This window comes from Lissotriton helveticus, chromosome 7 (genome assembly GCF_964261635.1).
Source record: "Lissotriton helveticus chromosome 7, aLisHel1.1, whole genome shotgun sequence".
In the NCBI taxonomy this organism is placed as follows: domain Eukaryota; kingdom Metazoa; phylum Chordata; class Amphibia; order Caudata; family Salamandridae; genus Lissotriton; species Lissotriton helveticus.
The window spans coordinates 1,963,849,678-1,963,865,569 of record NC_136068.1 but is presented as its reverse complement, the minus strand read 5'-3'; the positions used below and the strand labels follow the sequence as shown (position 1 = coordinate 1,963,865,569).

The 15,892-nt window shown below is 45.7% G+C and overlaps 1 protein-coding gene across 1 annotated transcript in view; it reads left to right on the top strand.

Annotated features, from left to right (window-relative positions):
* The window catches only part of LOC144770986 (putative cation-transporting ATPase 13A4), a 722,230-nt gene that overhangs the window by 590,265 nt on the left and 116,073 nt on the right, over window positions 1-15,892 (top strand). The window contains exon 24 of the mRNA XM_078655855.1: window positions 4,550-4,646. Coding sequence (XP_078511981.1) covers window positions 4,550-4,646 — 97 coding nt within the window. The remainder of the gene's footprint in view (window positions 1-4,549; window positions 4,647-15,892) is intronic.

The following is a 15,892-nucleotide window of genomic DNA, read 5'->3' as shown; positions in this document are numbered from 1 at the left end:
AATAACTTTACTTTAACCTTTATTTTCTTCAGTGAATTTCTATGCTTTTATTTAACATAAAGTAATATTTCATCACCATAAGTAAAGCCAACCACCCTCTGTGCGCAGCCAGGCCCTGCAGCGACCTCTGTGCAGGCAGGCAACCCCACTCTGGGCATGGCCTTCGGCCGTGCACTGCTGGGGGTTGGCCACACTCCGGCCGACACCCACACAGACAGCCAAACCCTCCTCTCCTAACAACCTCTGGGGGATGCCGGGAGCCCCCATAGGCCCCCACAGGTCCACCTGCCCCACGGGTGCCGGGGGGTTGCCAGCATCGCTCACACCCCGTGGGAGCAGTTTTCTTTTGATCCCGCGCGGTGGGAGCAATCGAAGCATTTTCCCTGCCCGAGAGCACGGCCAAGGAGACGCTTTGTTCTCCCACCGGGCGGGGGCAATTATGTGCTCTCGCCTGGTGGGAGAACAGTAGTGATTTCCCTGCCTGCGCTGATGGCAGGTAAACGGATGGTGCCCTGAGTGTTGGGGTCCCTGAGGCTCTGTCACTGAGCTGGCCCTGGGGCCATTGTATGGCTCAGGGAGGGGACTGCACAGACCCCTCCCCTTTATGTAAGTTATCAGCCTCAGGGATGTGTCCCCTAGGGGTCTTTGAGGCTTAGGGAGGGGCCCCCGCAACCCCTCTTCTTAATGAAAATTATCAGCCCTGGGGGATGTTGACCCCAGGGCCTCTTGGACGCTTGGCGAGGGGCCTGTGTCACCCCCCTTCATAATGAAATTATCAGACCTGGGGGATGGGGCCTTGTGTCCTGGTGGTAAGATCCGAGAGGGACCATTTAAAAATACATTGCCATGAATCCACGGAGGTTCTGTGCGCCTGTGGTAAAATGTTTAAAAAATTGCGGCTCCAACCGTTTTCAATTAGAAAAAAAGTGGGGGGGGTTGGGTCAGGGGGATCAGCCTGTTTTAGGGGGAGGAGTTGCGCGGCCCCTGCTTAATGGATCACCACAAAACTTTCCATGTGCAAACTATTTAAAAAGTAGCACTTTTTTGGACAGTTTCATGGAAATTCGTCAAAAGGTGCCAAAGTTATTAGCAACATTTGGAGACATGATCCTAACTATAGCTACCCAGGGGTGACTGCCACTGGAGAGCCACTCTGCAGTCACAGTTAGGACTCCCAGACATGGGATACCTCTGAATTTTGGTTTCTAATAACTTTGCGCCTGTTGACTAATCTCCACTAGTCTTTGCAGACCTATTCCTCTTTCTACATTAGCAAAGTCTGCATTTTATACAGAAATACTCAAGGGGGTCCAAAGAAAAAAGGGGGTCCCATACCGTGTTTCGGCGCCAATGCATTTCCCATGGACTTTGTACTTATGTGTAGCATGAAAACGGCTGGAGGATTTCATTAACATTTGGCAGGATTACACATTATGGTGTGCAGATGATCCTTTTGTGTTCTAGAGGTGAGTAGAGCAAGAATACTGTAAGTTATAAGGCATTTTAACTTAGTGATATCTGTAGTTGCTGTACTTTTTCAAAATGTCATGGTATTTTGCTGAATTTTGTTAACGTACCATGTTACATAGAATGATAAGTAAATGTCCCGGTATTTATAGAGCGCACAGCTCCTTCCCTGAGGTAGTGTCCCGGCGCTGTCCGTATACCGCTTAGGAAGCCTTCCTGGTTTTCCCTGTGAGTGTCCACTCCTGGCAGCCCCAAGGTGGAGGCCAGGCATCCTTAGCGTTGTGGGGGCCGTTGTGGAGATTAAGCAGCTATTGCCCAGAGTTGCAGAGTGGGACCCATGATTGGAATAGGCACCGAGGCGAAAATTATCAGGTCCGTGGAAATTGACCCAAGACCCGCCGAGGCAGGAATTGAACCCTGGTCCCGGGCCAGACCTCTGCATCAGGGTCTGCCGCTCTAACCATTGAGCCACACTAAGTCAGTATGTGATTGGCAAATGACAGCCTTTACATACGTTAAAGTCTATTTCGGGACTATTTTCCCCTGCGTCCTAGGGGCCTCTCTGTCGCCCGGGGCAGATTTTGGGTTGACACCCTCAATCCACACTCGGGAACAGAATAATGTATGCACCTATTCTGGGGTGGGAGCACTGCGTGATGCTGAGTGCTGCCCCAAACCCTTTTCCTGCCCCAAAAAAGGTGTGTGGTGGGGCTCACCCAGGCATCATGCCAGGCTCTCACCCAAGAATACGGGCATAGGTGTTTTGGCACCTCTGGAAGTTGGATTGAGGGTGGTTACTCAAAATCTGTCCCGGGAACAGAAAGAGACACTGGACACCACGGAAAAATAGACCCAAAAAACAAAAAAGGAGGTGGACTTTCTGCACACCTGATGGTGGCTTGAGGGCAGCTACTCAAACTCTGCCCCAGAGGGCACAAAGCCCACTGGACACCAGGGAAAAATAGGCCCAAAAATTAAAATGAGGGTCAGTGCGTCTCACTCAGGCATTAAAGTGTTATCAGTCTTTCTGCTCGCTGGGGGTGGATTGAGGGCACGGACTCTAAATCTTCCCTCAGGGGACAAAAATTTCATTAAATCCTGGGGGGGGGGGGGGAAAGTCTTGAAAATTAAAAAGGGGGAGGCAGCTCGCCCATACATTGTGCATTGCCCGTAGTTTGGAATCATCACAACAGTTTTTCTGGCCATTTGGAAAAATTGTGGGTAAACAGCCCTCCAAACTCTTCTTTATGAGGCGCAGAAAAATTGGTGTCTATGGGGACATTGTCCTTTTCCCGAGGGGGCCATATTGGAAGTAAAGACCTCCTATCTTCCACCCAGAGGGAAAGAAAGACTGTTGGGGTTAATTTGGGGTGAGAGCTCAGAACGATGTATGAGCGGGCCACCCACACCCCGTTTACTGATTTAAAAAATCTTGTGTCTAGTAGGCATAGTACTAGACACCTTGAGACCCTCATGGTTATGTAGCGCGCTTTAGAAATGCAGTGATGGATTGATTGATACTATCCTCTGAGGGGGCATAGGATATGCGATCCATACGATTAGAGTACGTGCACGGCCGGAGGTCATACTTCCACTTGACCTTTGCCCTATTTACATTGGGATATATACTTTTTGTCCTTGTAGATGGCGGTTATTCACGCTATCTGATATGGATATATACATTGCATGAAAATATATATTGAGGACACCCGAATAAGGAGGCTACATATAAGAGCAATATAGAGATCGATAACCCTCGCATACTCACCATACTCATACCATTTAAATGTATCACAATTTTCTAAAATGAGGTGTATTGTTGATATTATTGCTACACAGAGCACGGTTCAAGGGTGATGTCCTTGTAGTGATTGCCGGGACAGAAGTAGACCCGGCCTGGAGGTAGGGTAGTATGTGAGACTTGCAGCAGATTCTTCTGGTTCAAACCTTAGGCGCGTTTGGAATTGATGCACCCACTGAAAGGTGCTCATATCACCATCTAGGTATGAATACGCGATATTCCTGCAAGACAGGTGCGCGCTGCATTCTTTTATTATACTGCTTGATTGTAGATCACAGATCCACACCTTACTGGAGATTGCATCACCTGCCAAGGAGGTGTACATAGTCACTTATTGAGAGGTATGAACTCACTGCACCAAGTCCCACTTCACCCCTTCTGAAACCCTGGAGCTCAGTTTTAATGTTGTATGGATCATTCACAGCTATAAACAGCTTTTAAATGTGGTGTGATATGTTCTATGTTTGTGAAAAAAGAAAAACCAATTGATTTGAATTTCACATTTACCAACTACTTGAAAGGAAGGTTTGGGTTTCCACAAAGATTAACACGTGTGTATAATGTGTGGTGTTCTTACACTACATCTACATTTGAGTTATTTTCCACCCTGAGGAAGTTGTGGGGAACACCCTTAACAACGAAACACGTGTTGACTAGCTGTACAAAAGAGAAAGACAATTAAAGACCAAGAGGATATACAAGAAATGTGTCATAACAATTGATAGTTTTATTGGACTTAGTGTGTGCTCGGGCTATGTATTGTTATCCATATTTTGAATGATACACCTGGCCTAAAGGTCTTTGCAACTTTAAACACCTTTAACCCTGAATGTGGTGGCTCCAGGTTTGTTATGTGGACAAGGGATAAGGCAGTGTAGAGGTGAGGAGAAGTTGTCCAGTGTCAATAACAAACAATTGGGAACTGGTAAACAAAGCCCTTACAATTCTCAGTCAATTTCACAGCTGAGTAGTGAACCTACACTGTGGTCCTTTGTCCTAAATCTATGGTCCGAGAGGTGCTGGGCAAAGACAGAGCATTTATGGAAGTTTTCATTCATGCAGACAACAGATCATGAGTGGTTAGTAGTGGTTTTTCCACATTTATAGCGCATTGACACCCTTAGGTCCTGTAGGTGTCACTTACCGCCACACAATGAATAAGCTGTGGACTGTGCTTGCTGTAAACGTGTTTTTTTTTCTTTTGCAACTGGTGGTGGGGACAGAAGCTTTGAAGTACTGTTTGATTGCCTAATCAACAAGTGTTTTTGTCTTTCCCACCAGGGAGGGGCGCTGTGCTCTTGTGACCTCCTTTGCGGTGTTTAAGTTTATGTCCATGTACGCAACTGCGACCCTGATCACGCATGTTCTACTCAGCTGGGTATGTTTGAACTCACGGTGACTTCTGATGTGTTCCACATGAGACCAATCATTATTGGGGGGGGGAATAACCCAGGAAATTGGAATGAGAAGCTTCATTGTTCATTTCCTTAAATCCTTGTGTTTGGTGAATATATGAAATATCATCAGACAGGACTCTGTGAAGAAACAGAACCCGCAGAATCCGTAAACTCCTGTTTGTTCCCAGGTGTTACCTCATCATCTGTTAATACAGGATAGAGAGGGCCCCCCGTGCACAGACTTGGAACAGTTCAGATTACTGAAACTATGGTTCTTACCCTACTGTGATGTAAATTGATGCTATTTATTTGTATTTAATATTTTACTTTATTGATATTGAAATGTTATTCTCATACACGTGATGTGTATTGCTCCGAGTTGGTAAATGAGAATATTTGAGAATGGGTGGGGGTCACTTGAAGACAGGTTGATGGACTATAATCGTTGGAGCGTGAAAAACACCCTCAGCTAGTGCTTTACACTCACTGCAGATTGTACTCAACCTACTAGTACTTCAAAGTCTTCTCTGCTTCAGACATCCAATGCCTCAAACACGACCTGCACGACTCCCAGACCTGGCTGTCCGGCATCTGCCTGAAGCTCATCTATAAGCAACCGTACAAACCTGGCTCTGTGATACGAACCTCGACAGCTCAAGCCCCAACTTTCTCTCAATGATGAGGGAATTAAATTCACCCTGGACACCAACCTCACCCTCAAGGAACACTGTTAGAAATGGGGGTCTCTAGTTGGCAGAGGTAAGAACCTTTGTCCAAGTAGGGACCCTTCTTCCTAATCAGGATAAGGGAGTTACACTCCTAAAATAACCCTTGCTCACCCCCTTGGTAGCAGGCACGAGCAGTCAGGCTTATCTTAGAGGCAGTGTGTAAAGCATAATTTGCTGAAAAGTTCATGAACATTCACCATATAAAATTGTCACATAGAAAACAATGATTTGGAAAAGTGTGATGTCAGAAAAGTATGATTAAACAGATTCATTGCTTCAACATACATGTGAATGAGGGCGGACACACATGACCTCAGCATGCTTGATACATACCCATTCAGATTTACGTAAGCTGTCACTATTCTCCAGGAAACAAGATCTGTGATATTCATTATTCATCAAAGAGGACCCTTGGAGATAAAAATATGCATCAAGGGCACCGTCCACTCAGCTATACCATATCCACAAAAGCCCTTGTTGCACGTTACACATCACACTGGAATTTTTAGGGGTACCCCACTTCTTCTGTTTTGGTGGGGATCAGTCTAGTACCTACTTTTGAACCGTCCCATGTTTATATATGAAGCGAAACCAGGCCATGTGCTAAGAAATTATTCTTACAAATGTTAAGACAAGTAAAAAGTGTGTGTTTAGGAAGTGCCTCCCGTAAGCAACCACCAAGGAGCGATTTACGGTTTCTCGCCAAATAGTTTACTCTCTCATCATCAGCACTTTCCTAGAAAGGAACGAAAACCAACACCCAAAACATGAGTGAGAAAGGAATTTATGTGTGTGACCTAAAAACTACTAACAGTATACAGTGCGCATCTAAACATATGTATATCGATCCCCGTTTAGAAAGGAGAGCATTCTTTCTCACAAGCACTACAAAACTTAAAAATGAGTTACGGAAGAGCAGACTGCACTTGTCTTTAATTTGTAGTGCACTCATAGTTAAAAAACATTCACGTTTAGACCATTTTAAGCTGAACGGCCGACATGTTTCGTTGCCACTTCACTGTTTTGCAAATGTATCAGGGCCACCTTTAAGATGCACTGGACCTGCAGGTTAAGAAAATAGGAGTAGCCAGCATATAACATAGAGAATACAAAAGTAAAACAAGAAAGAACCTTTTTTAATTAATACCATGTTCATTTCCTAAAACTGTTACTCCTTAGCATTCACTGTAATCATAACAAACAGAATGTTGTCATGATACTTATATGGTAATTGTCATCCTCCCCAACTCACACTACATTGCTCCCAGAAGAATGAAAGGCTCAGTGCACTCTGCAAAGATTCAGATGAGACCAACACAGGATAAAAGTGTTTACATTTAGCTGAGGAGGAAGGATCTTTTTGAAAGCTGAAAGTTCAAATATTTTACTCCTTAAATGTACTCTATGTCCCCAGGTAAGAGTTAACCAATAATTCCGAAACAGAGATATGCAGGGGATAGTCCAAGGAGGTATATACCCTTAGAAGTAATTGCACCTTGAAAGAGCCTAGGAACCGAAGCCTTGAAGACTAGAGGAGCTCATGAAAGCCCCCAGATGGAGGCTTTGATGACAGCTTGAGATGCTATGAAACTACTAGTACACCTGGCTGTACCCCAGAAACCAAACTCCTTGGATTTACTCCATGCCTGCTCCAATTTGTCAAGTGAGTGGTCCGAGTGTGGGCCTGTTTTGCTTTTTTCTCCCTCTCTAAGCACTTTTCATCCTTTTTAGGTCTCGCTCTATTGTCGTCGAGATGCCTCTCAGGGGAGACAGACCGGGGCACGCGCGGCGATTATGGTTTGTGGACGCGCACGTAAGACGCGCCTGCCACAAAGCGTGCACAGCTGGCTCGAGTCAACAGTGTGAACGCACAAAATTGCAGTGCAGCATGAAACAGAACAGGCCTTTGCGTTTAGAGCTTCGTGGCCTACCTGGTGCTGTGTTGTTTAACATGCCCCAGCCACACATCATGTGCCAGGCTGTGTGGACTGTCTAGTCACATTATATAATCACACCGCCCAGACCACCACCAAACCTATCCTTCACTCTCCATTACAGCTACGCACGTTTATATTGACAACAATAAACTATAACGCCCGTCTGACTGCCCCATCCTCACCCTTTAACTGGCTGGTACTGAAAAAATGATTGTACATACAAATTAGACATTTTTAGATGATTGTATTTTTCTCTCCTTTTTAAGTTACTATGCATTATATATACTCGTCGCCTAACCCGTGAGATATACAAATGCTTTCCTTTGTAGAGCACTTAAACATGCCTTGAGATGATGTCCACTCTATGCAAAACAATTGACTAAATACTGCTCTGTTATTCTGTGCATGACACCTGTCATACGTGTCGTGTGTCCCCATACACTTTAACACAATTACCGAATATTTACTCCAACCCCACCAGCTTGATAATAGGCAGCCCTCCACTCCGGGTGCTTCTCACCTTCCACCCCTGCCCCAGTCCCCTCCCCCAGCCATGGCCCTCCCAGGGCGCGCACTCAACTGCGTCGGTCTGCGCCGCGCCGTTGGCCCGGGGCGCAGCCGCACCTGCTCCTGCACGTGGGCGTTCTTCAGCTGCTCGCAGTCCCTATGGTCCAGCTGGTGGTCGGAGGGCAGCGCCAGGGAAGAGGTGTCCATGTTGGGCTGCAGCGCCGACATGAGGAAGGTGCCGCCGAGCTGCGCAGCACCCACCGACCGGAGCACGGTGAAGCCTGCAGGCGCCGCCACGGGGCACGAACCGTAGACCATGGCAATGTGCACGCCCACAATGCGTGCGCGTCTCTCCCACCCCTATACATTCAAGCAGCAAGCTGCCCATTGTTTTTTTTTATTTATGCGTTTTAATATAGCGTGGACTGTACCCGAAGGTGTCAGAGCGTTTTACAAAAGGAACAGAACTGATATAAGAGAACAATACAAGTTAACCAATTGCAAAAGTTACATTACATGAGGCAAAAGTGACAATCGTGAGTGAACAAAGTACAAGTGGTAGCAAACGGTGCATTACAAGAGGAAAAAGTGACATGTGTGCAGGTTACAAAAGCGTACAAAGTACAAGTAGAGGTATAATACTACAATAAATGGAGGACACTCAAACACAAGAACAAACGTTACATAGGCAATGGGGACACTTGTGCAAGTATTGAGAGCAAACAAAAAGTAAGAGGTAGCAAACTGTGTGAGCCGGTACGAACAAAAAGGCACACCACTTCACCTGCATGAAAGTGTACACACAAATATGGCTTGTTGTGATACCTTCCAAGTAATGCAGTCCAGTGCGCGAGCAGACTTTTGGTCTATGAACGCGCTTTCCACAAGCAGGTCTGTGAACGTGCTTCACATGAACAGCTTTTGCGTGTTCATTCAATTTGAGTGCTCCTCTCCGGAAGACCTGCTGCGTTAATTATAGGTCCTTTCCGGGAGAGGTGCTGTTATTTAGCAGCATGGGGCGCCTGTCGGCATGCTGTTTTAATGACTTTCTTTTTATTGGAATGCAGCCTGTTTCTCTTGCTCATTTTAAGATAAATGGAATGTTCCGAAATAGTTCTTAAATCGTTCCTTTTCCTTTAAATGCCATCACAGAAGACCTTTCCGTTTCATCAACGCCAGGGTTTTTTGAAAAGGACAATGCTTTCTTTTTCACAGAAAAGTCTTTGTTCTCACTGCATTAGGTGTCTACTACGTAAAGTCATATGGTGTAACCATATGCTTCCTAAAATGTAGCTCAAATTGCCTCCAACCAACTTCCTGTTCTGATGTGCGTTCTTTTCACCCCTTGCTGCGCTCGTCCGCTCGGGAAACTTCCTCCCTGCACCAACAAATAAGCAGGACTGGCAACTACATCGAAGGGTGCACCCACATCAGAACTTTTTATTTAAACAAAAACGTTATTGAAAATATCTTCAATGGTCAAAACCATTGAAGAAGGACTCATGCGTACACTAGTTTATCGCAATAATAGACAAACATGAAGGTCCCTTCCAGTCTGCCAACTAGTGCTCAGCACTCACCGTGGATGTGCTGTCAGAACTTCACCTGCCGCCGACTGATTCCTCGTCATTTTTTTTTTTTTTTTTCCTCTGGCTTGTTCCAGCACGTCAGCCATATAAGCCCCGCTTCTTGCTTGCCGGCGTCTCTTTTGATTTACTCAGTCGTCATCTAGATGCTTCTGGTGAGTCTATTTCCAACCTCGATTGCCCTTTTGATTTGTGCACAGGCCTCAGTTAATTTTTCCTGCTAGGCCTCCATAGTGCTTATGGTTATGGTTTTGGCAATCTGCTATGTCCCCTGACCTCCCGGTATTTTGCCCAGCTGTTCTCGAGCTCCGCACTCCCACCATAATTTGCCAGGGGTCACACCGGGAGATTACAAACACAACACGGCATTAGTACTTACATCCACACGGCCCATTGACTAAGTTTTGATTCTTTTAAACTGCTCTCTTCCCTGCTCTTTCTGCTATGCTTAATTGTGTCCTGCGTACGAATTGGTATTGGTCTTGGCCTTGAAGGCTCATTATTCCAGTAACACCGCACGCATTCAGTGCTTTTCTCTTTTCACAACACACAGACCCAACGTTGCATGGTCGTGGTAAAGCCGTACTTACGTGGGCTTATGATGTTTTGTACCTCATCACAAAATGAATGTCTCTTATTCACGGAAATCCACCTGTACACGGTTGTGCTACACACACTGTTTATACAGGATTCCTGTAAATGACCCTATTCACTAGTGTTTCCCTGGTATTTTATCACCTTCAGGGGGTCTGACATTCAGGGCGCAGGGTTTTGATAACATGAATAATGTGTTTTCCAACCCAGTTACTGAAACCTCCCCTTTGTTTTAAGGTTTCCGCCCATTCTGGTTATTTCTCCTCTCACGCACAAGGTCCTGTGCGTTTGCTCAATCCTCCAAATAATACTCTGCACCCATCTGCTGTTTTCGTGTGCCTCTGTTGCCTGCTTGTGATCGGGTTTTTGTGATCGGGTTTTTGTGCGCCTCTGCTGCTTGCTTGTGATCCGGTTTTCGTGCGCCTCTGTTGCCTGCTTGTGATCGGGTTTTCGTGTGCCACTGTTGCCTGATGCCTGTGATCGGGTTTTCGTGTGCCTCTGTTGCCTGCTTGTGATCGGGTTTTCGTGTGCCTCAGTTGCCTGCTTGTGATTGGGTTTTAGTGCGCCTCTGTTGCCTGCTTGTGATCGGGTTTTAGTGCGCCTCTGTTGCCTGCTTGTGATCGGGTTTTCGTGTGCCACTGTTGCCTGCTTGTGATCGGGTTTTAGTGCGTCTCTGTTGCCTGCTTGTGATCGGGTTTTCGTGTGCCACTGTTGCCTGCTTGTGATCGGCTTTTCGTGTGCCTCTGTTGCCTGCTTGTGATTGGGTTTTTGTGTGCCTCTGTTGCCTGCTTGTGATCGGCTTTTTGTGTGCCTCTGTTGCCTGCTTGTGACCCGCTTTTCGTGTGCCTCTGTTGCCTGCTTGTGACCCGCTTTTCGTGTGCCTCTGTTGCCTGCTTGGGATCCGCTTTTGTTGTGCCTCTGTTGCCTGCTTGTGATCCGCTTTTGGTGTGCGTCTGTTGCCTGCTTGTGATCCGCTTTTGGTGTACCTCCATTGCCTGCTTGTGATCCGGTTTTGTGTGGCTCCAAATGCAATAGGTGTCGCATTTGCAAGAGTTTAGGCTATTGGCATTGTAAATGACAATGCAATTTATTTATCTGTTTTCAAAGCCAACACATAAATAAAAATGTTGTCATTTACAATGCCAATAGCTCTAACTTTGGCAAAGGCGAGACAGTTGCATTACAAGTGCTTGTTTATTATTGCATCCTGTACGGTCTAAGAAAAATGGCACCCAACTGAGGTCAGAGGATCACTGGATCCCCAGGCTCCCCCTAAGCACAAGAGTTTAGTGGAAGAGAAGCACAGCTGGTTGAGATCAGGAGCAGCTTCCTGTTGGTCTTACCCTGGTCTGTGGCTGTGGTGCACATCTGGAGCCCCTGCTCTAGTGGCCCTTCTGCAGCTAACAGAGTCTGCATTGGAAGAAGCCAAGAAACATTGGATCTCAGTCAGCATTTGGTGTTGTCTCTTAGTAAAGATGTTTTTATAGAAATATATAAACATGATGTAAACAAGAACAATCCCCGGCACCACAAATTCCACAGCAAAGAGAGTGCTGTTTCCTGTAGGAGCAAATGATGGGACTCCACAGCCGGGGAGGTGAAGGTGGCCTTTTAGACAGTCAGAGATCCCCTCGGTAGAGAGTTACTTCCATGTTTGTTGCATGACTGCGCCCTCCCATGAATCCATTTGCTTGTAGTTCAGTAAATCTTTAGTTCGACGATTAAAAACCATCATAAAAATACATTTATACAATAAAAATTCCTTAAATTACATATCTGAACTTATGACAAATTAAAACCACAAGGAGTAGAGGGTACAATTCATAGAGGGAAGTAATTATTCTGTACAAAAGTTGGCTAATTCCTTGTGTTTCTCAGTCTTACTGCTACTTTTAAAAAACTTGTAATAGAACATAAAGTGTACATGTCGCTAGCCCTCTGTAAAAAGAGCAGTGCAGCTCTTGCATGACGAAATTTCTGCTCCCTGAGGATGTCAACCAAAAATCTACGCCTAGGGTTTCGATAAAATGAACATAAAAGTACAAAATGAAGGGTGTCCTGCGGAGACCTATTTTTGCAGCCGCAGGCACCCTTCTGCTCAATCGTTACAGTAAAACCAGAGGGATAAGCTAAAATATTAGGTAACAGATTGAGCCTAAAATGGCACATAAAAAATCTATCATGCTGGTTATACATCAGGAACAGATAGGGTTCCATGCCCTCCCTATTACTGACTGGACCTCTTTTAGGGTCCAGGACCAAGTCTAACAGTTTCAAATTTTTCTATAAGCAACTTTTTGACCCTTGATTTACAGCTGATAGAAATTGAGGAAGGGTCACTAAAAAGGAGATGCTTGTCTATATTCTCTAAAGTGCTTTTAACGTATTTTAGCCAGGGAATTTGTAACCCCTTATCCCTTTGCAAACAATGTATGATGATTTCCCTGGTCAGTGCTGCCTCTGGGTTAGACCATATTCTAATCCATGCTATAATTTGCCTCATCTTGACATGGTCTGAAATATATGGAATCCCAAGTTCTGTAAGAGCAATTTCGGCCGAGGTGGAGTGTGGGATTTTCAGGACTGTACGGAGACATTTATCTTCCTCTAATTGTAGTTGTTTAGAGTCCCTGAATCCCCACACCTCAGCACCTTACAGGGCCTTTGCCATGCTAATTAAGCCATATAAAGTCATAATTTGTTCGGGGCACCATCGTCCCAGCCTACGAGCAAAGCTTAGTATTACAGCGTTTGAAGAGATCAGCTTTGTGCAGTGCTCCTTGACCAGGGAGTTGAATTGAATTTCGTCATCAAACAATAGGCCCAGATAGGGGAAAGTATTTACTGTGTCCAAGATGTGTGTCCCTATTTTGAACACGAACTTATTAGAAAGTTTTTTACCGGCCACCATGACAAAATATTTCTTCAGATTTACGGACAGGTCTAGGTTGGCCATGAACTTGACAAATCCGTCCACCAGTTGTTGTAGACTCCTTGGTGTTCGGGCAAGCAGAACCGCGTCGTCCACGTACAAAAGTACAGGGATTTGACGCGATCCTACTTTGGGGCAGTCCACAGTCAGGGAAATAAGGCTGCTTTCCAAGGCGTTAATATAAAGTGAAAAGAGGAAAGGGGCGAGAATGCACCCCTGCCTTACTCCTCCCGAGCAAGGGAATGAGTCAGTTCGCCCCCCTCTGAACTGAAGCGAACCCTGACCGTGGTGTTCCAGTGTAACTCTTTTAAGATGTTTATCGGCCCTGCATCTATACCTATCTTGTACATCATGGCCCACAGTTTAATCCTGTTCACATTGTCAAAGGCCGCAGCCAGGTCCATAAATCCCATATAAACCGTACCATTGCTAGCTTTGGTATATTTGGCGATTAGCAGGTACAAATTTAGGCACTGATCACTGGTTGATTTACCAGCTCTGAACCCGTACTGTATGTCAACTATAGTGCGGTGCTCCTCTGCCCACTCCATAAGCCGATTCAGAATCACTCGGCCTAATATTTTGGCAGAGACATCAATTAACGAAATCGGCCTATAACATTTTGGGTCGTCCCTACTCCCTTTCTTGAAAATCGGTACAATCAATGCAGTGGACCAGGAGCGTGGTAGACCTGATCTAATAGCGGCATTTAGGACCCTGGTTAAAATGGAGGCCCAAAGGTCTATGATGCTTCTATAGAGGTCTGGTGGAGTACCATCGGGCCCTGGAGCTTTATTCGGGGTCAACCCTTGGATCGCCTTTGTTATTTCCTCTAGAGAAAAATGTATTTCAACACTCCGTGTACCCTCCCAGCCCCCTTCTTGAATTGCTACCTTCCAGTTGGTATAAAGACCCTCAAAGTGAGAAACTCATTGATCCAGGAGGATATTGGTGCTAATCACCGGGGAGGTGTTATCTTGAAAACAGGGTCTATTTACTATTCTCCAAAACTCTGTAAAATCCCTGTTTTCACCTGCCTCTCTCAAGTCAGCCCAGACCTCTGCTTGTAAGGTGATCTTTCTCTCCTTTACCTTTGATTTATAGACTCGTCTACAATTGGCCACTTCTACCTTATCTCTTGGATTAGCTTTAAGGCAAACTTTTAAGTTCCTTAATGCTTTGGAGCAACTTGTGTCAAACCATCTTGGTAGCGTAATACCCTTTCGTGGACCTTTCGCTTTCAATAATTTGTCAGCCAGTTTTGTCAGGGATCAAAATGTTGCAACCAGCTCAGGTCCTTCTATTAGGGGGTTCAGACAATCTTCAACTTGTTTTCCACCTTTTTGGATTGGAGTTTTATAAAACTCCTGAGGGTTTATTTTTGCCCACCTTAGTCTCCTCCCCTGATCTGTGGGCTGCAGGCTTATGTCCCCTTGTATGTTCCTACCCCCCAGCCAGTGTGTGTTATTTCCATGACTAAGGGGTTGTGATCACTAAAGGTGCTCCATTCTGTACTAACCTTTGTGATCCTAGTTTTAGCAAAGGTAGATATCATTATATAATCTATAGTGGTGGAGCAGCCTCTTTCTTTGAACGTTGGAACGTAAGTGCCCTCCACCTCCGGGACTGTCAGGTCGAAGGTATGTGCTAATGAATGGGTTTCTATCAATGTAGTTAGCGCTGTACCCTCGTAGTTATGTTCAAAATGCGGCCCATTTTTAAGCGGGCAAATGTCCCAGTCTGTTAGAGTGGGGGACAGGTTTGGGCAGAGGTGGCAATTAAGATCACCCATTAATAATACTATTGGTCCCCCCCCTTTCCTCTGTTCCGCCTCTTGTGTGAGTCTTTCATCTAACTCCCGTAGGAAAGCATTTTCCCCATTCATTGGCCCTGAGTTATAAACATTAAACACCTGTAGCCTCAACCCTCTTCCTTGGAACGTTACTGCTTGTATTATTCTGCTCATCCATCATGTGCATGTGTTAACATTGATCAACAGTGCATGTGATCAGCAGTCCCATCAGTCACTGGGCAGCTTCAAATCTGGGCTGCAGCTGAGATCTCCTCATTTACCTCCACTGGTGTCTCCTTCTACACAGCTTTAAATCTGGGGCTGCAGCTGAGATCTCCTCAGTTACCTCCCCTGGTGTCTCCTTCTACACAGCTTTAAATCTGGGCTGCAGCTGATATCTCCTCAGTTACCTCCACTGGTGTCTCCTTCTACACAGCTTTAAATCTGGGCTGCAGCTGAGATCTCCTCAGTTACCTCCACTGGCGTCTCCTTCTACACAGCTTTAAATCTGGGCTGCAGCTGATATCTCCTCAGTTACCTCCACTGGTGTCTCCTTCTACACAGCTTTAAATCTGGGCTGCAGCTGAGATCTCCTCAGTTACCTCCACTGGTGTCTCCTTCTACACAGCTTTAAATCTGGGCTGCAGCTGATATCTCCTCAGTTACCTCCACTGGTGTCTCCTTCTACACAGCTTTAAATCTGGGCTGCAGCTGATATCTCCTCAGTTACCTCCACTGGTGTCTCCTTCTACACAGCTTTAAATCTGGGCTGCAGCTGATATCTCCTCATCTACCTCCACTGGTGTCTCCTTCTCACAGCTTTAAATCTGGGCTGCAGCTGAGATCTCCTCAGTTACCTCCACTGGTGTCTCCTTCTACACAGCTTTAAATCTGGGCTGCAGCTGATATCTCCTCATCTACCTCCACTGGTGTCTCCTTCTACACAGCTTTAAATCTGGGCTGCAGCTGATATCTCCTCATTTACCTCCACAGGTGTGTCCTTCTCACAGCTTTAAATCTGGGGCTGCAGCTGATATCCCCTCATTTACCTCCACTGGTGTCTCCTTCTACACAGCTTTAAATCTGGGCTGCAGCTGATATCTCCTCAGTTACCTCCACTCTTTTGTCCTTCTCACAGCTTTAAATCTGGG